At 37.9% G+C, this 16,522-nt stretch overlaps 1 protein-coding gene across 2 annotated transcripts in view; it reads left to right on the forward strand.

Annotated features, from left to right (window-relative positions):
• The window catches only part of ARHGAP15 (Rho GTPase activating protein 15), a 948,827-nt gene that overhangs the window by 40,210 nt on the left and 892,095 nt on the right, over window positions 1-16,522 (forward strand). The window contains exon 2 of one of the 2 annotated variants that reach the window (XM_006880749.1): window positions 9,566-9,744. In XM_006880749.1, the coding sequence (XP_006880811.1) occupies window positions 9,580-9,744 (165 nt within the window). In that variant the 5' untranslated portion in view covers window positions 9,566-9,579. Of the gene's footprint in view, window positions 1-9,565; window positions 9,745-16,522 lie in introns of those variants that run through there. The other variant, XM_006880750.1, reaches the window with a different exon arrangement.

The following is a 16,522-nucleotide window of genomic DNA, read 5'->3' on the forward strand; positions in this document are numbered from 1 at the left end:
GATTGATTTTGGAATTTAGATGCACTGTTATCAGTTGTGCTTAGCCATACATGTTCGTATCCTTGAAGATGTATCATGGAACTGTTGCAGCCTTGAAGACACAAATTTAACTAACAAGTTAAAAGTACATGAGTCAAAAATTAGAAAGCAATAGTATTCCGAGTAGAGGTTCTAATAGTGGCACAAATCAAGTGACAGAGGGAGGGTAGTTCTTACAATAAAAGGCCTATTTACTAGCACTTTGTCTATTATAGCATAAAGTTTAGGAACCACAAGATATAGAGGCTCAACTATGTCATTTATTGTTCTTAAGTCCTGGAGCAAATTCCATCTACCACTGGGTTGTTTTACAGCTCCAAAGACAGCATGCAAGGCAGAGGTAAAGTAAGGAACTACTTATGAGGTTTTCCGTCAATTCCAACAACTAAGAAATAGTGAGAAGAGTTAGGACCTCAGAAGTCTTTTAGGACCAAATAGTTGTCCCTTGTGTCCAGGCGAAAACGAATATACTTACCAGTAATGTTAATGCTCACCCACAGCTCTTCTGGGAGGATCTAAATTGTTGAAGCGTCCTCCTTTGTTTGCAACTGGGAGCTGGGACCTGTCAGTCCTGTCAGCCACAAGGACCTGATGTGGGCCCCCGTTGGCCAAGTGTACTTCAGATCCACACTTAAAGCAAGTGAGTGGGAGCTTCCTCTCTACTCCCTTGCCTATCTGTGGCTCTCGTCTGTGACACTGTCTACTGAAGTGGACCAGCTTTCCGCAGTGGAAGCAATTCTGACCTCCTTTATTACCTTTGGGTGGCACTGTTTATGAGTAAGACTGGCAGCAATAGCTGCCCCTATAATTTTGGCTATTCTCTGGTCTTTTCTCTTCCCTCTATATCCCAGTTGTTAAATGAGAGAAAAATTTAAAGAAATAACAAATAATTTTGAACGTTATGATCTTTTAAGCTTAAGGCTAGAAATATTAACAATATGATAATTTCCAATCCAGAGATACATGTTCCAGTGCAGTTCCTATTTTCCATAAACTGTTTTGGTAAGAAGAATATTGTAAATGTGGATACATTTCTACTATTCTTCCTCCATGCCACAATATAATGTTATTAGCATGAGAAGTTATAATCCATTGCCATCCTTACTCTAACTTAATTTTTTTTTAAATTTAAATTTGTTATTAACTTCAGTAAAAATTTACAGAGGCTTTAGGTTTCCATTCATTCATTGTTGAACATTTCTCCCCTCCCAAAGCTCCCCCCCAGAACACTACCCTCTTGGAAAAGTAAAAGAAAAATTCTTTCATTGTTTTACCCTCCTTATGACATGACCAATGTATGTCAGATGAAGTCTCAGAATCCTTGCCTCCAAGGGATTTTGAACATTTCTTCATGTGCTTGTTAGCCATCTGAATGTCGTCTTCGGTGAAGTGCCTGTTCATATCCTGTGCCCATTTTTCTATTGGATTATTTACCTTTATCTTGTTGTGGTGCTGGATGGTGAAGGATTGTTCACAGCTTTAGTTTGCTTGGCTCCACAGTAAACACTCTTGGCACCAGCATCCAGGAAATTAAAAGACGTATTGCCATGGGACAGTCTGCTGTTAGGGGCCTCTCTAAAGTATTGAAGAACAACGGTGTCTCTCTGGAGACTCAGGTGCCTCTAATATAGGCCATGGTCTTTGCAATCACTTGTTATGCATCAGAGAGTTGGACAGTGACTAGAGAGGATAGAAGGAGAATTGATGCCTTTGAGTTTTGGTGTTGGAGAAGAGTATTGAGGGTACCATGGCCCGCTAAGAAAACAAACAGATTCACCCTGGGATCCAGCACCACAACAAGATAAAGGTAAATAATCCAATAGAAAAATAGGCACAGGATATGAGCAGGCATTTCACCGAAGACGACATTCAGATGGCTAACAAGCACAGGAAGAAATGTTCAAAATCCCTAAACCAGGCTGCTCCTTGGAGACAAGGATTCCTAGACTTCATCTGACATACTTTGGTCATATCGTAAGGAGGGACCAGTCCTTGGAGAAGGACATCGTGCTTGGGAGGGTGGAGGGCACAGGAGGGGAAGGCTCTCTAGGAGATAGATTGATTCGGTGACTGGGGTAATTGGATGAGTGTGTGGGAGACAGTGAGATTGTCACAAGACAGCAGAGTTTAGGGCTGTTGTACATAGGGTCACTATGAATCCCAACTGACTCAATGGCACATAACAACAACAACTATGTATATATACATGTTGTTGTTGTTGTTGTTATGTGCCGTCAAGTCGTTTGCGACTCATAGCGACTCTATGTACAACAGCCCTAAACCCTGCTCTATTCTGTGCCGATCTTATTGCCTCTGACACACCCATCCCGATTACCCCAGACACTGAATCAATCCACCTCATAGAGGGTCTTCCTCTCCTGCGCTGTCCCTCTACTCTGCCCAGCATGATGTCCCTCTCTAAAGACCTGTCTCTCCTTACAACATGTCCAAAGTATGTCAGGTGAAGCCCCAGAATACTTGCCTCCAAGGAGCAGCCTGGTTTAACCCTCTCTAAGATGAATCTATTTGTTTTCTTGGCAGTCCATGGTACATTCAGTACTCTTCTCCAACACCACAGCTCAAAGGCGTCAATTCTCCTTCTATCCTCCCTAGTCATTGTCCAACTCTCTGATGCATAAAAAGTGATTGCAAAAACCATGGCCTGTATCAGGCGCACCTTAGTTTCCAGAGAGACACCATTGTTCTTGAGTACTTTAGAGAGGTCCCTAATAGCAGACTTTCCCATCGCAATACGTTTTGTGATTTCCTGGCTACTGGTGCCAAGAGTGTTGACCGTGGAGCCGAGCAAACTGAAGCTGTGAACAATCTCAATCTCTTCACCATCCATCCTGATGCTACCGATTGGTCCAGTGGTGAGAATTTTTGTCTTCTTGACATTGAGCCTCTGTCCATATTGAAGGCTGCAGTCCTTGACCCCCTGCAGTAAGTGCATGAGGTCCTCCTCAGTTTCAGCGAGCAGGGTTGTGATATACATATATACATATATACGTACATACATACTTTGAAGGGTGGAAAGACTGTAGGAGAGGAACACTCTGGATGAGATGGGTTGATACAGTAACTGGGGTAATGGGGACAGGTGTGTCAGAGACAGTGATATTGGCTCAGTATAGTACAGTATTCAAAGCTGCTGTACATAGAGTCACTAAGAGTCACAAGTGACTTGAAGGCATATAGCAACAACAACAATATAGTTAATTACTATTGATCTATGCCACTGGAGGAGTCGTGGTGGCCTAGTGTTAAGAAACTGCAATGTAATCCCAAAGGCATGTGGTTCAAAACCACTACCTTCTTTGCAGGAGAAGAATGGGCTATCTCTTCTTTATTCTCTTGTGTAATTTACTGCCTCTGAAAACCTCCTGGAGGGTCAGCTATGGGTTGGTTCCAACTTGAAAGCACACACCAACAGCAATATGCTTATTATCACCCCAATGACAAATTTTCTACAGGTCATTTGTTACCTCTGTATTTCACTGTCAGTTTACTCCATATATAAAACTAATTTGTAAAGACCACAAAATGCCCATCAGAGAGACTGTTGCTCTAGAGGTCACTTTGCACTCTTAACAATAAAACTGATTAATTGATCCTAAATTTGAGATCTTCATTATGACATGAAAATCCTTGACTATTTTTTCTCTTGTGTACCACTGAATCAGCTCCAACTGGAACCAGAGGAGATTGCCCCTCCTTCTCCAGTAGAGTACCTGGTGGATTTGAACCATGTGCCTTTGGGATTGTAGCACAGCATCTTGCCACTAGGTCACCAGAGTTTCCTGTCCTTGTATTTGTATCCCTGCTTTTATCTGTTTCATTTATGGAAATATTCCTTGCAAAAATGCATGCCTTTAAGAAGAGCTGTACCCAATCATGAGGTTAGCACAAAAATAGACAGTCTTTTTCTCCACTGTGTGCATGGTCACCCTGAGCCAGGAGTCATCTCTGCAGTGGATAATAACCATCACAGGTGTCAAAAATTCTCTGTGTTTTTTTTAAATTATCCCTTTTACTGTATTAAGAAAAACAATTAAGGGAGCTCTGGTGACTTAGTGAGTAAGGAGTTACCAACCTAAAGGCAGGTAATTCTAATCCCCACCCACTGTTCTGTGGGAGAAGGATGGACAATTTCCTTCTGTGCAATGTATGCTTTAAAAAATTGCTAGAGGGCCAGTTATTAATTGGGTTTTGAATTTACAGAACATAGCAACAACAAAAAAAATGAGTTGAATAATATCTGAAAAATATTTAGGATGCAATACAAATTATGTTCATTATCCCATATTGGACTAGTGATTTATGGAGGGATAATAATTTATGCTCTATCATTTATAAGCGGTTATATTTACACTTTAAAAAAGCAGTTATATAATAACCTAGAATGTATTTTGCTTATATATATGTCATCAGGGGATTCTGATGGTGCAATCTATAGGGAGTTGTACTGTCAACTCAAAATTATGTGTCTGTCACATGAAGGGATGCTTAAAAATCACTGTCAATAAGAGAGATGCATATAGATACCACAATACCATCTTACCCCAGGAGCAGTGGCAAAGTTTAACAGGACAGCAAATAATAAATGTTGGAGAAGATTGAGAGAGATAGGCACTTTTATACATTGTTGGTGGGATTGTAAAACAGTCCAACCGCTCTGCAAGGCAGTTTGGCATTTCTTTAAAAAGCTGAACATAGAAATTCCATATGACCCAGCCACTCCACTGTTTTGAATATAACTCAAGAAAATGAGAACTGAGTCACACAGACTTGTACACCAATGTTCACAGGAGGGTTATTCACCATTGCAAGAACATGGAAACAGCCCAAATATCCAATCACAATTGAATGGCTTGAGAAATTAAGGTACATTCACATGGTGGAATACTATACAGCATGCAGCAGCAATGAGTTTGTAAATCACTACCTAACTTGGGAGGGACTGGAGAGCATTATGCTAAGTAAACTAACTCAGTCCCATAAAGACAAATACTGTATAAGACCATTTTCGTAGAATGTGTATGAGGATTCAAGGGGAGGGTTGTGAGGGGTAAGGATGGGTGGGGTGGAGCGAAGCATTAATCATAGTGTCACAAATTTGATGGGTGAAGGGAGAGGTGAGTAAGGGAAATGGGAGAGATCCAGTGTGAAAAACAATGTATATGAACTTTGCAAGTAAACCGGTATAAAATAAAAATTGTATTCCTTTTTTTTTTTTACAAAGTTACTCTTACAGTTCAAAGAGCAGTTATCTTTGCTACACCTATCACTTACCATCAATTTTCTCCAATGATGAAATTGAGTTGTAAAGATCACAAATGACCATCAGAGACAATGTTGCCTGTGTCGAAAGAGTAAAAGTCAGGTAGTGGCCATGTCTGACCTTTACCCACTTCACAATGGGTAACTATCACTGTGACTAGCATCGACAACATAAAACTAATTCCTATAAGGTTACACAAGTCCCCCATGTTTCTGAACCTCATTTTAGCATGGTTATTAATGTTTTTCTGGGTTCAAAATCTATTGTGATAGCTCACAGATTGTAGAGAACCATGTTGGCAAAGTAAAAAGTTAAAATCCAAATGAGTAGGAAAATACAGTCAGAAAAGCTTCTGAAATGTACACACAGGCACTTCATCCTCAAGCCTCACAGCTTTAGATCAGTGTTAACAAAATTCTCAGTCCTGCCAGTATTGACTCACCCCACTCTTCAGTTAGTTGTCCAACAAATTAAGGCAAGGGTTTTTAGCTTAACTGAGGGTCTGTCATGATGGGTGGGGTGGAGGGTGTGTAACAGTCTCATCTCATGTTTATTCTGTGGTTTCTCTGCTTCAGCCATGACTGCTACCGCTGTAAGTCCAGCTGGTACAAGAATGCCTACTTCTCTGCTTGTGGTAACAGAGGTATTCTCTGCTGCTGGCATTACTCAAGTTTTTTGCAAGACTAGCCTATTCCTTTATAGAATGGTGAGATTGGACAATCCCTTTGTGGAGTAGTAAGATGCACAATCAGTCCCCTGGTGGGAAGGCTAACATGTCCTAGTCTTATATCTCTGGCCATATCATGGCAAATTCAAGTTCAGTGGCTAGAAAAAAAGCCTTACTGAAAGATAAACTCCACCTCATCTTAGATGCCATCTTGGGCTCTTCCAATTAAAACTAATTAACCATGAACGTGAGACTTTGAATGCGCTCCTCAGGAGAAAAGTAGAAAATTTCCTCTCATGTGATTTATAGCCTCCCCCAAACCCACTGAAGAATCAGCCGTGAGTCAGCTCTGTCTGACTGGATAGCAATAAGTTAGCGAGTGAGTAATTTATTTCTGCACTATTTACTAGATTCAATATGGTGTAACATCTTTCCATAGGTGATTAAAAAGTAAAATACATTGCTTAAAGAATTGCTAAAATGTCTTTTCTGTAAACAATGTCTTGGAGTATAACTGAAGTTCAATAAAGTACATATATTTAAAATGAAGTTTGATTATTTTTAATATATCTATATGTCTGTGAAATCATCACCATGATCAAGATGATGAATATACCAATCGTCTCCAAAGGTTTTCTTGTACTCAGTGAAATTCACTCTTCCCTTCACCTTATCTGTAGGATTCTATTGATTGGTTTACTAGCAATTTAGGTTTATTTTCATTGTCTATAATCTATACACTCTAAAATCATACAGAAATTATGTTAGAGAACAGAGTTCAGGTCTTTTTTTCATAGAGTCACTATGAGTCATACTCAACTCTATAACACTTAACCCCTGATAAGTGAGACTAGTGTTATTATATTTGGAGGAACATTCTTCTACTCTGTACATCACTCTTTGTCAATTTACTGTACTAAGGTAATCTGGGTTTGCTATGATTCTGAACCTTGTGCCACTGGGGTATCGAATAACATAATGGTCTCCCAATGTGGAGCTCCCAGTTGTAAAAGAGGTTTGGAAGCAAGAATGACATCCTCTTCCTAAGCCGCATGCCTGTGGGAGCTCTATGAACTTAGAGAAACAACAATAGTTATGGAAAGGCAATCAACAGCAACATAATTTTATATAGGTAAAACTATTTCAATATGTACATTTTCTTTTCCTGGATTTTTTCCACTCTTCATGATGGATTTGTTTGCATCTATTAGTAGTCGCTTCTCTTTTTTGTTGAGTACTATTTTATTCTGTCAATGAACCAGGGTACTGAAGAGTAACAATGACAGTTCAAAGGCTAAGACTCACGAGATCCAAGCCATGTTGTAGTTATGTGCCTATCCAAGACATAGACTTTTTCATTACTTGCTATACATCTGAAAACTGGACAGTTATTAAGGATGACAGAAGAAAAATCAATGCTTTTGAGTTGTGGACAGTATTATATATCCCAGAGACTGCCAAGAGAGCAAACAAGTCTGTCCAGGAGAAAGGGAAACCGAGTGCTCATTGGTGGCAAAGTTGGTGAAACTCCATCTCATATACTTAAGGTATGTTGTAAGGACAGTCCTAGGAGAAAAGGCATCATGGTTGAAAAGGTTGAAGCTTCAATGTAAGACAGGAAAACCTTCAATGAGATGGATTGACACTGTGACTGTAACAATTTGTCAGAGATGATGAAGATGGCACAGGATAGAGGTGAGGCTCAGAATCCTTGTTCCTAGCATCACTACGACTCATGATCACTGGAAGACACATAGCAATAAGATATCAAGGTTTCAATTTCAGTAATAAAATATCTACTACCTTTTTCTCTCTCACACCTTGGACAAATTTATTAATCTCTCATATCCTCAGTTTTTTTCCCTCTATAAAAAGAGTTTAATGTATACCTTTAGAGTTTTTGTAAAACCAGTAGGCCTCATTGTAAATATTTTAAAACATAGTAATATTTAAAATATTAAATATAGTAAAAATTAAAAAAGCTGGGGAGCTCTGGTGGCCTAGTGGCAAGAAGCTGCACTGCAATCCCAGAGGAACACGGTTCGAATCCACCAGATGCTCTGCCGGAGAAGGAGGCGCAATATCCTCCTGTACCAGTCAGATCTGATTTGACGGTACACGCACACAAAATAATAAAAAAAAAAAAAAAAAAAAAAGCTTTCTTTTGACTTTGGTATTGATTGCTTTAAGATGCCAATTATGAAGTAACACTTTTCTGCTTATTAAAAAGTTTCTTTTTTTTTAAATTAAATTTTATTAGTTGTAATGAACATTTACAGAGATTGTGGGTTTTCATTCATTCATTGTTGCACTGTTTTCTCCACCCTCATCCCCAGTTTGTTCTTCTTCCCCCCCCCAAAGTCTGTTTTAATTGTCCAATTGCCACAGTGCTTGTCAAAGCCAGTTCTGATTAATCTCCTTTGTCAGTGTGTCCCTTGCCATTCCCTATCACTCCTCCCTGAGAAAAAAAAATAAAAAAAATAAAAAGTTTCTTTCTTTTCTACTTAATGTCTATCTAACTGGAACTTATAATGACTCTAGTCCCGTTGTTTAAGAATATGCCATACTAATGCAGTTTCTGTTGTAGAGTACAACTTATTTTTAGGTTTAGATTAGTTCTTTTCTCTGACTGTTCATAATTTTGGACAATTTTGTATATACATGTCTGGGTCAGCTATGAAGATAAGACTTCTAGCCACCTCTACAAGTGTCTACCTCTATAAAATTAACTACTATGTGTGTATTACAGATATACAAGCTTTCATGAGTTGAACGATATGTTCATTTGAGGAGTTCATGAGGAACTGCAGTCGAAAAAAATAATATGGATAGCAAGAGCTTTCTCAGGTCACCTATTGACACTGCCACAGTTTAATTTGATTGGTTCTCTTTCCATATTATTTTTACTTAGTGTTGTCCCTTTAAAATTTTCTCATGTTTGATTTTTTTGTTGAACTCTTACTGTTTGTGTAAAAAGAAACAAATGAATGAACTGTGTCGATTTTGTCTTTCTTCATATTCCTTATAAATATATGTCCAACCAAGCTATCAAACATGCCTCGGTTGGCAGGAAGCAGTGGACAAAGGAATTTTAATTTCCCCCCTGTGGATATACTGAGTGAAGGTGGAAGAAAGCAGAGAGCACAGTGGTAAGGAGGCTGAGACATATCTGATAGACAATGGAGCCTTTTTCATTCTGATGCCAGTCTACTCTTTTATATTTAAATGTTAGCATATATATTTTTATTCACCAAAACCAGACACTGGTGTTAGTGTCAGGGGAGAAGCAACAGCTCAGTGATGCCAAATAATAGTTTTTTTATTGAGATTAGGATTATCCAGATTACAAATGTGCTCCCTACCAATATTCGAAGTCATCTGTCATGTATGGTGCTGTCCATATAAAGACCCTAATGAATAAAATAACCACAACTTAATTATCTCATTATTCATTGACTTATATTTATTTAAGTTTTGTATTTTAATGTCTGATAAATATGTATTCTCCACCAAGAGGTGCTTTTATTTCGTGTAAAAGTAGCTATTTGGCATAACAATGTGTTTTTCTATTTTAACAGGATAACAGTTCACTATGCAGAAATCTACAAATTCTGATACCTCTTTAGAGCCACTGAGTTCCACCTGCCAAGGCACAGGGGCTGTGCAAATGAGAATAAAAAATGCCAACAGCCGCCATGACAGACTAAGCCAAAGTAAATCCATGATCCTCACTGATATTGGGAAGGTCACTGAGCCTGTAAGTCAAATACCCAAAGTTTCCTATTGTACAGAATGTTGGGTTGGGGGGCGGGGTGGGGTGGGGGAGCAAAACACAGACATTAATTAGCCTTGTTTTATTTGTTTTCCTAACGTGCATGAGAAAACTATTTTTGTGTTGTATTTTATCTTGCCTACTTATAGTCATAATAATATCCCCAGTTGCAAGAGACGAGCTGGGCTTAATCCAGAGTGATAAAGTGGATTTGGAGCTTGACTGAAGAGCACCTTTGACTCATTTTAAGGGCCTCCACTATCATGCTTCAGTGTCATAAAAATAATGAGGTTATGCTAGCATGTGGTGTTTGTACTTCCAAATCCAGTGCATCACTTTGAAAAGCCAGAGGCTAAAATTAGCTAAGACTAGAGTGGGAAACAAAAATCCTTAAAAATAAAATTAAAAAAAAGAGAGAGAGAAAAATCTCATCCTCAAAATTTTCTAGTAAATAGATGAGACTGGAAATTAAGGTTTGATTTGGATAGGCTTCAGTGATGGAAGTAGTTGTGGCTATTTAAGGCTTGGAGAGGAAGCCATTTTGTCTCGATAATGTGTCATTAGGAAGATTTGAAATAAAATAGTTAGAGATGAACTCTATTGCCAATTGCGTCCCTGCCCCCTGCACGCATCCTGAGCCACTAAACACACTGATTGCGATGAGTCTCCTTTGGTTAATTTTCTTCCATAATGGTGGTAACTTGCAGCTGAGGCCATAGGATGTTACAAAATTATTTATGCAATGTTAGCCACTCTTTTGGACCCCACATCTATTTTGTTTCTCGCAGTGAGAGCAAGAGCGAGAAATAGGTTAGCTGGGGACAGGCTGCGAGTCCCAGCCACTCTGCAGAAACATGTGAGCTATTAATTGAGTGTTCAGTTAATATGGTAGGGGCCTATGAAATATTCAGCTCCCTAACTGAGTTATTAAATGAGATAAACTTGCTGAGTAGTATGCTACTGGTGATATTTATTTTCTTTTTTTTAAAAAAAACCCTCAAATTTCCACTGCAAGATCAACCCATGAGCAATCTCAGAAACATAAGACATGCTTTTAATCATTCTTTCTTCAGGTGTCACAGACAAATTTAGCATTAGGAAGCTAGTGATTATATACTGTGAGAGAGAAATGCTTCCTTAGATAAGGTAACTAATGAGAGATTCATTTTCTCTTCCTCTCTCATTTAAAAGTATTGTCTGCTGGGAGGTATGGCACTGCTAAGCTGCCTTTGCTCCCCCCACCCCCAGGACCCCACTCCTTTGCTCTTTAAACCAGCTAAAATGTTTCTCAACTATGAACTTGAGAGAGTGGTTAAATTATTGGAATCTCGATAATGTATTATCAAGTAAGAACTGTACCTTTGAAAAAGTTTAAAAGTTAAGTATATTTAATGATGCCTAACATATTTTATTGGCTGTGTTTAACAAAAGGCACTATGCCGCAGTTGTTTTTGACAAGCATGAAAACATCACAGCATGAGACTGCAAAAGGAATTATGGAGAGAAATTACAAGTGATCCATCTCTCAATGAATTATCCACCTCAATAGCCCGCAGAACTCAGCTACCAATTAACACCTACTTTATTACATGTTGGGATGTACTTAATAACTTTCATGTGTTTATGCACTATTACCTTGACTGATGCCTCTTGTACAATTAGGCATAATTGGCATATCAATATGCAAAAGTTAAAAGGATTAACCCTCTTAAAACTAATGAGCATTTCTGTATCCAGCTGCTAAATGAGACAAAATTAGCATTTTTCACTTTTGGGCAGGATTTTATCATGCAGTTTCTCATTGTTGATATTACCTTGTTACATAACTTTAGTTTGGGGGGTTGTATCCTGGACTGTGAGAGAATAAAGAGTTTTCCAAAGTTAAATTGGCTATAATTATCCCAGCTTTTGTTTCCGCATTCTTAGCCTGGGCAATATGTATTCCTCGATAAGGAACAAAAATAAAAGTTACTTTTCGTGATGTGTGCTCAGCGCATAATTATATAAAAGGGGTATTTTGGTGAGGATATGTCATTTCACCGAGAAAACTTGGCTCTGAGACACTGGATTGAAAGCTTGCCATGGCACTAATTTTCTTTCTGTCTCAGTTCTTTTCATCTCTTTTTTCCATGCACAATTTTCTGACTAGATACTGACAGAATGTAAAGTATTTTGGCATATTTATTCAAACAAGCCTGTTAAAGTTTTCTACTGGAGCTAAACGAAGAATTTGATTTTTCATAAGCTGCGGTGGGCAAGGTCAAGGGGGAGAGTTTGAACTTGTGAGAAGAACGAGGAGATGTGTATTGAAGCTGTGTGCACTTGTTCACCTTTACACCGCTTGTGTTGTAACAGAAGCACATTTAATCTATGAAAAAAAATTTAAGAGTATTTAGAGACCATATGTTCATATTATGCATGCTAGTTAATATATATTGTATAGCTTACTACGTGTTCATTACTATAACTATTAGATGACTGTAATCTTAACTTAGTATAATATATATTAATGCTACTTATAATTCCATTAGCAGTTATTTAATTCATTACAAAATTCACTCAGTCATTATAAAAATGATAGCATTCTGGGGTTGAATCTACTATATAAATTTGTCATTAACTTATAAATTACAGTATTTTCTTTTGCTCCAATTAAAATGCTTTAACATAGCTTTGAACTTGGCACACAGTATAAAATGATCCTGTCTGTATTATGGATCTCTGATGGCCTAATGATAAGAAGCTATACTGAAATTCCAAAGGCAGGAGGTTGGAATCCACTAGCTGCTCATTGGGAGAAGGATGGACAAACTCCTTCAGTGTCATTGACTTCCTCTGGAAGCCTGCTGGAGGGTCAGCTATGAGTCGGTCTCTTCCCTTGGGATTAACTGCTTCTGGAAGCCTCCTGGAGGGTCAACTATGAGTCAATCTCCCCCCTTTGGATTAACTGCCTCTAGAAGCCTGCAGCAGGGTCAGCTATGAGTTGGCTGCAACTCATTGACACACAACAACAACATACCATAATAACCTCTTTTCTTTCCTTGGTACTTTGAATAGAAGAGTATTCTGAAATTTTAATATAAACATGTATTTTTGCTGCTAAACTATGGGTGCACAAGCAAATTTACTTGTCACATGAAATATTCTCATTTTCTAAATGCCATAGAGAAAGTATACAGTAAAGCAAGTACCGATATTCCAGAAGAATTTCATTGATGGTATGCACTATTTACTTTAAACACCAAAAAATATTTTTATTTGTTTAATAAAACTAAATTCTTCTTAAAATACAAGAGGTTGCTGTGCTATATGGGAAATATTGTAGAGGTGGGAAGTTTAGGCTCCTAGAGACATAGCAAGAAAAAAAATATGGTAGAGGTGGGAAGTTTAGACTTGGGGAGATGTAGTTAGCAAGAAAATTACCCATTGACAGTAAAGATATAGAGACCTTTGCTTGGAGATGAAGAAATACTCTTGGGGCTGTGATTTGTCGTCTCATCCCAAACACTAGAGAGATCTCTTAATGGTGGGTGGCTTATTTACTCCAGTGTGCTAACCAGAGGAGCAGCTGGCTTAGTGTGAATAAATGGGGGTGAGTAAAATGTGCCTCTTTAAAGGTTAAAAAGGCTAATGTGTAAACCAGCAAATATTTAATGCAGAAGGTTTAATGTGGTTTTGATGTTATTTATAAGAAGGATGCTCTACCCAACTAGACAGTTTAGACTAGATATTAATGAAAGTTTAAATTGCCTAAATCAGTAAACTGCAGAGATTGGATTCAGCAATTGAGAGCAATGGGCAACATTTAATGCTGATGTCGTGAACAGCACCATATATGAATATTCAGTTTCCATCTTGCAAACCCCACAGAAGTGCATTGCTTCATTCATGGCTGTCTTGAATTGGGACATATCTTTTTCCTGGTGTTCAAGTAAAGACCTAGGTCACACCATGCCTTAATGTTAGCATACAAGAGTGTTTTTGCTTCCATTAACAGACTGTGTTGGTTCATTTTTCTTTTTAATACATTATCAGGGAAAAAGAGGAAACAATTTTCTTTTGTTTCTTACTTCTGTGATTATAGGATACTTGCCAAAGTTGTGGCTAGCCAAAAAGGCAGACATAAAAATTGCTGCTAAAAATATAAGCCTTCTGTTTAGCTGAGTTTCTGTGAAATATTGTGAGCTTGTAGAGCTTGTCCATGTTTACTTCAAATCAAGCTTATAGTTAGGTTTGAGGCTTTGTTTGTATAAATTGTCCTGAAGTGGATCCTGATATTTAATTAAAATGACACTAAATCACATTGAATTGATAAGACTTGGCATCTCAAACAAAGGTAATTGCCCGTATTGGTTTTGTACAAAAATAGCGCTGCTTGGAAAATGTGCAGCCAACACAGACTGTCAACTCCATTTATAGATCAATATGTGAAAACCATTGATCAGGCAGGCATGTGTAACAGTAACACTTTGCATTTATTTGTTGTTTTTATACCACATTAAGGCTTACAGGATTATAGACTTCCTAAATATTTTGACTTCCTCATAAATATATGATCTGTTGCATGTTAATTAAATGAGAGTCTGCAGCCATTTCTAAAATTGTTTTTAGTTTGATGATTTCTTTTTATTGCTGTGGATCGTATGATCTGAAAATGGATTAGTTTCTTTCTGCATAAAGATTATTAAGGCTTATTTTAATGTGTCCTATTTAGTGTAAGATGTGGTTGCCTCTTTGCTTTGAAAGATGTAGATACAGACAATTATTTTCTCTTTGCGAGTGGCTGATCTTTTTTTATTAACTGGCATTCTCAGCACTCAGGGTAGAATTATTTCCTGACTTATTTTGCACACCCTGTAGATAAGGGGTCTTCTTGATCTCTCTTGATGAGATTTGTTTTCTTTCTTGTCTTCTTTATCTAGCTTCATAGTACAGGCATCTAATCAAATATTATATAAAAAAGAACCTGATCACCTCAATTTCATTCTACACACACATACACAACTTGAATTGTGTTTTGTTTTTTGTTGTATTTTTTTCTGAATCAAACCCAAGCGTTATGAACTATTTTTCTACACTTCATTCTGAAGTTAAATCCCCCTTATCTCATCAATGTAAGGACACTGTTTTGTTCCTAATCTTTATTGGACTATTGTGGATGACATTTGTAAGCCATTTTCATTTATAAGGAAGAGCTGGAGGACAGTGGAGTGAGACTCTTAGTAGATCCAAGACTCAGATATGACTATGCAATAACGTGTCTTCCACTACAATTTTCCTTACCACTGAGAGGTCAATTTTATTGAGAGATCTTTATGTATCTCCTATGCACATTAGAAGTACTGCTTTCAAGACAAGAGTTGGTTTTATATACAATATTAAAGTGATAATAAAAGAAGAGATTTCAGAGATCATACAACAGAAGCAATATTTGAAATTCATGGGCTATAAAAAGTAACTAATTTGATGCAGTTTGCAAGAATGCTTGACAACAGACAACAAAGTTTATTGCCTAGACTTTTTAGTTTTACACAATATGCCCCAGGGGGGGAGTAGACAATTCAAAATGCCACCAGAGATTCCTTTCCTTGTTCTTGCCATCCTGTGTCATCCCACGCTGTGAAAATCTTTAACTCTGTTTACCGAGCATAAATTGGACTTGCCAAAGGTTCAGAAAGTTTATTACACCAGTGTAGGTTCTCTGCTTCAAAGACAGAGCCAGGGTTCTCATATCCGCATGTGTGTCTGTGCATTCCATTTTAACTCGAGCAAAGCTAAATTTGTTTATAATCTCCTACTGATTGAACATGGCGCTGAATGTACATGAGATACATTTTTTTAAAAGTTAGTCCTCTGATTACTAATTTGAATCCAAAACTCTAACCTTGTTAGCATCTGGACTTATTTCCATAATAACAACCCCTTCAGAACCTACAAAGTAATGAATAATTGACAACAAATGAAATGTTTTGATAGTTGTCGGCACAAAGCATGTTTAATGTTTTGTGTTGCTTCCTAGCTAATTATGTAGATGACACATTTGTCAGACCTTGACTGCCATTAGAAACGTGTTTCCAGAGGGGAGAAAAACAGGCTATTCATAGAGTAATTAACTAGAATGCTCAATGACCTGTGAGAGATTCAAATCGCTGCCAGTTCAGACATTGTTTTGTTACCGAAGCAGAGGGGTAATTAAAATTCCAAATTACAGTCCTATGATGGAGCATTTGTTTGTTGACAGTATACTCTTACTCTAGTTTGTTAATTCTTTTTTAAATTGCTTCTAATCCATTTTATAGCTTTAGGAGTTCCGTCTTTGAATTTACTGACAACTAATATTATGGTAAATTTTTCCTCCATCAAGTACAGCTCCTGCCTCACTGTTTCAAGGGAGCACAAGGTGGGTGGGAGAAAAGAACGCCTCCCCTAAACTGACATATCAGGTGCTGCCAGTGGGAAGGCTGCGAATTTGGAGCATCTTGTTAAACATCCTGCTCTAATCCTGGACTAGGGGGAAATGTTCCAACAGAAAATAGAGAGATAAAAAGATGATAACAACTAAACAGGGGCAAGAAACCTAATTGTCCAACAAGAGATGATTGATGAAGGTGTTCTATTACTGAGAAAGAGGAGAGAAGAGTTAACAGGAAGATTTGAGAGTGACGGAGTGTGTGGTAGTGAGTTTAATGCCACAGTCAGAAGGAAACTGCTTGTAGTTGACATGAATGGCAGGTTACACAGCAGTACCTTCCATCTCAGGTCA

The sequence above is a fragment of the Elephantulus edwardii genome, unplaced genomic scaffold, assembly GCF_000299155.1.
Source record: "Elephantulus edwardii isolate Elephantulus edwardi_28Jun2011 unplaced genomic scaffold, EleEdw1.0 scaffold00010, whole genome shotgun sequence".
NCBI classification, from domain to species: Eukaryota; Metazoa; Chordata; class Mammalia; order Macroscelidea; family Macroscelididae; genus Elephantulus; species Elephantulus edwardii.